The sequence below is a fragment of the Neolamprologus multifasciatus genome, chromosome 11 (assembly GCF_963576455.1).
Source record: "Neolamprologus multifasciatus chromosome 11, fNeoMul1.2, whole genome shotgun sequence".
NCBI lineage: Eukaryota > Metazoa > Chordata > Actinopteri > Cichliformes > Cichlidae > Neolamprologus > Neolamprologus multifasciatus.
Window position 1 is genome coordinate 30050510 of NC_140449.1, and position 7070 is coordinate 30057579.

At 41.7% G+C, this 7070-nt stretch overlaps 1 protein-coding gene across 10 annotated transcripts in view; it reads right to left on the bottom strand.

Annotated features, from left to right (window-relative positions):
• The window catches only part of cspg5a (chondroitin sulfate proteoglycan 5a), a 66483-nt gene extending 59934 nt beyond the window's left edge, over window positions 1-6549 (bottom strand). For 6 of the 10 annotated variants that reach the window (XR_014876794.1, XM_085176853.1, XM_085176849.1 and 3 more), the window contains exon 1: window positions 6013-6549. Coding sequence is in view for 9 of the 10 variants with exons in the window: in XM_085176853.1 (XP_085032979.1) it covers window positions 6013-6109 (97 nt within the window). In the remaining variant the exon portion in view is untranslated. The remainder of the gene's footprint in view (window positions 1-6012) is intronic. The other 4 variants (XM_085176856.1, XM_085176854.1, XM_085176852.1 and 1 more) reach the window with 1 other exon arrangement.
• Between the last annotated feature and the right edge of the window lie 521 nt (window positions 6550-7070).

Consider the following 7070-nt stretch of genomic DNA (forward strand, 5'->3'; position numbering starts at 1 on the left):
CTGAATACTACTTTAATCAAATATCCATCTGTGCCCTCATGTCAGCCACTGAAATTCAGATCTGTGGAATATCATCACTGTTGGTCACTGGCAGAGATGGGCAGTAACGCGTTACTGTAATCCGATTACTTTTTTCAAGTAACGAGTAAAGTAAGGGATTACTATTGCAAAAACGGTAATTAGATTATCGTTACTTTCCCGTAGGAACGCTGCGTTACTGCGTTACTAAAACCGTGATTTTTTTTGCGAGAATGTCTCATGACAGTGACGTAAACAAGTGCAACGTTCATGACAACAGCTGTGTGCAGATCAACAATGGATAATATATCGAGTGCAGGAGAGAGTATGAGCGTGCAGCGTTTAAAGCGTGGAAGTACTGACCTTACTTTAAGTTTGATTCCATAAAAAGTGACAAAAACATTAGTGTCCGTTGTGCGTGGGAAGAAAACTTCTTTTTACAGTGAAAAAAAAAACCCTAAACTTCCAAGCAAGCAGTGCGCTACGACGAAATGGGAAACTCGCAGAGAAACTCGCGGATTCTTCCACTGACCGCTGCAGCACACCTGCACCAGGGTAAACCTCCGCCTCAACCGCTCCTGCTTTACAGGTGAAAATAGAGCCAAAGGCCCGCTAGTCTTTGCCTTTATTTATTTTCTGCTGTGTTTTACTTGCATCTATTTGAAAGACTGAGTGTTAACACACACAAAAATATTTTATTTTATGTTCTGGAATGTGCAGAAAAAGGTTTAAATATTAAACAAATTTCTTCCAGTCAGAGAATGTTGCATATAATTAAATTTTTGCTTGATGCATAAAGTTAAAAGATTAAAACTAATAAAACAAGTTTTAAAAAGGGACTTTTCCATTTGATTACATTTTGTATGATGGATTATGCAGAAAAAGTAGAATTGGGCTGACAGATCTATCGCTTTATTACCTATTCAGGTTGTAAATCGTGTTTTTAAAAAGTAACTAAGTAATTAATTACTTTTGAAAATAAGTAATCAGTAAAGTAACGGGATTACTTTTTGGGGAAGTAATCAGTAATTAGTTACTGATTACTTTTTTCAAGTAACTTGACCAACACTGGTCACTGGGATATGTATGCTTCATAACAACAGGGGATGTTGCTTTGATATCAGCTAGCCTTAAATCAACTGACAGGAGCAGATGGGTGTAATACTTTCAGCAGGGCTGACTCTGTGTTATAGTTGGCCCCAAAATCCAACTGAAACTTTTCAAACATTTGGTTATGTTGCAAATATGTAAGAAACTGATTTAAAATTATTTTTCCAAGACTTTGAAGAGGAAGAAAAGTTAAGACATAGCTTGGTAGCTGTTGGGTAAGATGGGGTCTAGCTGGTTGTTCTTCACTTCAGCAGGGGTTGAACAACTGCCTGTTTGAAGAGAAATGGTAGACCTAGAAGTGCTGATGAAGTTTATTTTTTAAGATTTCAAATGAGACTTAAATCTTGTCCTGTTTCCATTTTCTTTCTGATCTTCTGCTTTCCCTCCTAAGAGCTCTAGTGGCGTCACTGTTTAGGCCTGGGATTCTTCAGTTTATATGGAGTATCATTCTCCATAACTGAGGAGCAAGTGGTGTTTAATAAATTAGTAAGGTCCTCAGTGCTGGAATAGGGCAGGGGAGCCTGTACAGTCCAAATGTCTGAGGCGGCTTTGAAGGCCCCACAAAAACTGTTAGCAATGGAGGAATTAATATAATGTGACTGGCGGAAAAGGAGATGTGGTTTTTGTAGGGGAGAGAAGGAGCAGCACATCAAAAATGGCAGAGAGCTGGTCTGATAAACAAGCATCAGTTATGTTTGGATTAAAAACTGGAATACCAGATAACTCGGTCTATGGTGCAGCCCAGTTTATGAGTGTGTGCAGAGTGACCTTTATATGAACTGATGTGAGTCTCATACAGAGCATTAAAAGGCAAGTAGTATTGTTAATGATATGCATCACATCCAATGCAATATACAATCCATGTTTTTAATATGTTAAAGCTTTTTGTGTCACTTTTGCTAAAGCATCAAAATAAAACTACTAAGTGTATTACAGGAAATAACACAGCCACAGTGAAGTCACAAGCCCTGGCATTCCTTCAGTCAGTGCCAAGCCTGGATAAATGAGGAGGGCTACATTGGGCATAAAATATAGAATAGAGGAAAATGATATGCTGGGGTTACCTCACAAAGCGATCAGCTGAAAGAAGAAGTTGAAAATGAGTAATTTGTTTTAAAAAAAAAAGCATCTTCAGAGTGTTGCATCACAGATTCTTTGTTCTGATTCAAGGAAGACAAAATGGATATCACTGCTGTCTTTTCATTTTCTGTCACTTTACTAACAAGACCGCTTGTCGCTGCTAATTGCTTCCTGAACTCTGCTCTTTATACACAACTGCAGCGTTTTGGAAACGTCAGCCATCAATCCTGGCTGCTCTGCATGTCCACGACACACTCATGCCAGCTCAGATAGAAGATATGATGCAATATATAAAATCACATCACTTTCTGTGCTTTCTTATAAAACCTGCAGTGCATATGCAAACTCTGAACATGTAACAAGCATCAAGGCTAACTGTATATGAGCTGCAAGGTGGCATGAAGAGATGAAGACTGCTTCTATGTGCTGAGTTTAGACACTATTGTCTAAATTGGCTCCACTGGAAATCAAACACTGTGCCGAGTATGAAATCATTATCCAGAAATAATGAATAGACAGTACAAATAATGATAACATCTACAAATTAGAGCTGGTAATAAAAGATTACGTTCACTCTCACACAGACACACACATGCATGCATGGTCAGTAGGCGGAGAACCACCAGACTTGGCAAGAAATGTAAGCATTAGCCAAAAATCCAACCAACGTTTTGAACTTAATGGAATTCAAAGCGCGATCGCACATTATGCCCGTGATATGAACACACTGTTCAGTGGATGTGTGTGGTTTCCATGGAGACCAAAAGGTGGAGGATGAGCGAGTGCAAAGCCATTGTTCACCAACAACCAGAGCATAGACGGAGTAAATTTTGTGTTGCTTGCTTTTTACGATAAAGAGGCTGGACTGGGTTAGTGGAGTCATGGAGGGAGGATTTGGCTTGAAGATTAACCCAGTGCACATCAAAGATAATCTGTCAACATGCAGATATGTGTCAGCAGGCCAGAAGAGAAGAGATACTGAGAGAGGAGGGGGGAGATGAAGGGAGAGCATAAGATGAGGAAAGGCTGCGTAGATTCATGAGTTTCATTACAGAAACAGGCGCTGGACACCGTTACGCCATCCATCACATATCAACCACCTGAAATGCTCATAGGGGATGGGACGACGGGAGAGACGGCGGCATAAAAGTGTTAAACACACAAGAGGGAGGAGGATTGCAAATGGCCACCGGAGAAAAAGACGATAGGAAATGAGTGACGAGTTTCTGGTCGCTGTCATTGTCTCAGCACAGTTGGCCTTGGTCGTCTGAGCATCAGTCACAGATGTGGGGCAAGCTGCTGCCTCCTTATTCACCGGTGAAGCGAGAAGATGTGATGATGATGATGATGATGTGCGTGTATGTGTGGATGGAGAAAGAGGAGGGGGAAGGACTGTTAGCCCAAGGTTGTTTTATGTTGTCTGCAGCACATCAGCTGACCTATTTTTGTTATCCATCCACTTAAGGTTGAGCTGACACCAAATGCCTGCTATAGTGTGGACAAAAGACCCTAAATGAGTTATTGGTACTCAAGTTGAGTTTAAGGTGATCAAACTGTATTTTATTACCCTAAAATTCTTAGCTTGACGCACAAAGCTGATGATGAACAACAGCTGCTGAACGATTATATTTTCTTACTGACATTCGAGGGCTTGAGAGGTTGAATCATTAGCTCATTAGCACCTGGTGCTAAACTAATATGGTGAATTTGGGAAAGAATACATGTGTTCATCATGTTTAGCTCAAAGCAGTGCTGCCCCTACATTCTAAAACAGATGATAGTGTAGCTGTGAGGAGATTTTTTAATGATTCCACTGCAATAACTGGTGATTAATATTGCCAAAAAGATTTAAGGTTGGAGTCGTGATGCAATATTAATACACACCTTTAAGGGAACTGCTTAATATTCTGAAAAATGTGCATACAGCAAAGACACCACTGAGTTCCTGCGCCCAGATTAGAAATAGTTCCAGCAAATAATTTCCACAATGAAGTATTTTAGAGATGCATGTAGTTGAATGTTTTTTACTTTTAGGGGGGAAGTTCCAGTCGTCCTAGAAAGCCTTGCAGCATTATTAATCCTCACATATAACTTTGCTTGGGATAAATGCATTTCAAAAAAAATAATTTAAATGAATCTAAAGCTCTATCATCAATGTGCATTAGATTGCATTGGTAAGGTTTTAAAAACTTTTAAAATCTTTTAAAAACTGGTTTTCATCATCACACTTTAGTGTGACAAAGCAGGAGAAACCGCCTGCTTGCATCCATGACATTAGTGCGGGAAACTGGAACAAAGGCTGCTGAATGAAATGACATAATTTGGTCGGAGGGTTAAGTCATTATTTTTGTTCGGCTGCTGCTGAATGTGTAGAAAGCTTCCAGACACATTTATGGATTTTGAATTCAGTATTCAGGATTCAGTATTAAACAGGCGGACAATAAAATATGTGGCTTTAACCTCACAATCACACTCCATGAATTTCAGCGAGCGTTATGAAAGGAATCAGCCAGATTATATTAGATTATAACGCCAGACTGATTCCATCTCGTGCACGCTCCTGCATTATTAATCTGACAGCGATGTAGCTCGGCCGTGCACAATGAATCTCAGACAAAGACACACAGACACACACAGAGGCAGAGAGCTTTCTTGTCTTTTTTAATGTTTTTCCCCTTCCTCTATGTGTATCAGAATGTCCGTTCAGATCCCTTCATGAATTATTCATCAGGTCCCCCCCGGCCCTAATCCTCGCCTTTGTGTCGCTGTAGTGCCAGTGCGCCTCCGGGGAACCGGTTTACTGCATCGACTGGACGCTGTCACTACCACAAATCTCTAAATTCTCCCAAAAATGTTCCTGCTGCTGCTTAATGTGTGCCCGCAGTGCTCAAAGTGATGATTTACTGAGTTGATTTGTCGGTGACTGACGTCCAAAATGCCGCCGTGTCGGTGCATCGGCATGTCTTTAAAGCTGGAGCCAGTTAAACGGTTTTTAAACCCTCCCCTGCTGCATGATGACTTACAGTGCTTGCAACACTGAACACTGAGAACATATAGTCGTATACTTCTATGACATCCCCATATAAGCCCTTCCACAGACTCACGGTAATATTTTCACTTATGTCTTAACACCTCCTCTTGCGCCGTGTCCGTACCACATGGGTTTATATTGACCCAGTTGTTGCCTCCTCTGGTGTTTCCATAATATATTCACGAGGACTTAAATTGCCGACTCGTGCGTTTATCCTGACCTGATTTTGCTTTATGCCATTTTTGTTTCTCGTAGCATCTCCATGACATCCCCACTGGGACCTGCGTTCAATGGTGAGCTTTCCGTGACCTAATCAGGACATTTTCTCTCCTAAAATGTAAAGATTCTCACGAAATTGCACAGGAAGCCCTACAGCGTGATGTCCAGGTGACAGCTGTTTTACTGTCAATAAAATGTATATATTTATTTAACATAAAGCCCATTTTCGACGACGCATCCTCCGAAATCAGATTTATTTCAGATTGCATTGATTAGAAAATGACCAATAAAACGTTATTAATATGGCATCCAACTGTAGTCTATTGAGCGTGAAGTGTTGCCTAACCTACAATCAGAGCCTCACTGACCTCCTTTCTGGCTGCCCTGTGGGAGTGTGTTAAGGTACCCTGAATCCACAGAGGGGACTTGCTGCAGCAGCAAGAAATTTAACCAAAAAAAAAGAAAGAAAGAAAGGAAAAAAGGAAAAAAAAGAAAAATCAAGGAATAAAACATTTTGAGGTGATTAAACTGGACAGTGAAGGGCAGTTTCTTACCGCGGACAGACAACGGGATCAAGTGCAGAGCCAGGACGCACGACAGCAGCGTTAGTCTCCAGCATCCCGTGCAAAAGATCGCTTGCTTCTCCTGCATCCTTGCTGTAGAGTGATAGGCTTTGATGGTCAGACGAAAGAAGAGAGAATCCTTTTTGTTATAATGTTAATAACAAGAGAGTTCGGTGGAGGTTGCAAAAAGTAATCCGGACAAGTGGAACTGCTGATTTGCGTGCGGTCTAGACTCAAGCCTCCCCGCGCTTCTCCTCCATAGCCGCTTGGTCTCAGCTGTCTCCGCGTATCTGCTCCGTTCTTTCACTCGCTTGTTCAACGCAGTGAGGCTGGTTACGGCTCCATCGCCAAAAAGCGGCGGTCGGTGGTGGTGGTGGTGGAGGCGGGGGTTACTTTTGGGGGAGTAGACGCACGCCGTGGCTCGGCTTAGCTCGGAACGGATTGGTGCTTTGGGCACTTTGTGACTGAGAAGGGAACAAACGTACGGCGGTGTGCAGTGCGCTCGGCAGCCTTCTCATCATCTGGGGAGGAGAAAAAAGGGCCGGTGATGCCCCCCTCCTCTTCTTCCCTACGCCCCCATCCTCATCCCTCCTCCCTTCCCTCCCTCGTTCATTTTCACTTGAAGTCTCCCTACTCCTACTCCTACTCCCCTCAACCTCTGGTTTCCTAAACTTTCCGACTTTTTCTATCACCAAATCCCTTTTATCCATCTTGCTTATCCATAAAACATTTTCTCTCTCCCCCCCCCCCCCCCAATGTATACATCTCCTACAATATTCTTCCTTCAGCTTCTTTTAAATGGCAGAAAAAGGTCTCCATCCTTCCCTCATATTCCATTTCACCCCCTTTCCAGACCCTAAACCTCTACTTTTGTCCATTATTGCTGCCATCCTTACAATTTTCTCTGGCATTATTTTCCTCCTCACTGAGTCAAAAAAAAAATATCTTAAAACACAAACAGAACAGAGCAAGATGTATGGTAAAAGTTCAAAACAGTTAAAACGCTATGGATAATAATCTGTGCTTGACATAAATTGAAGTTCACACAG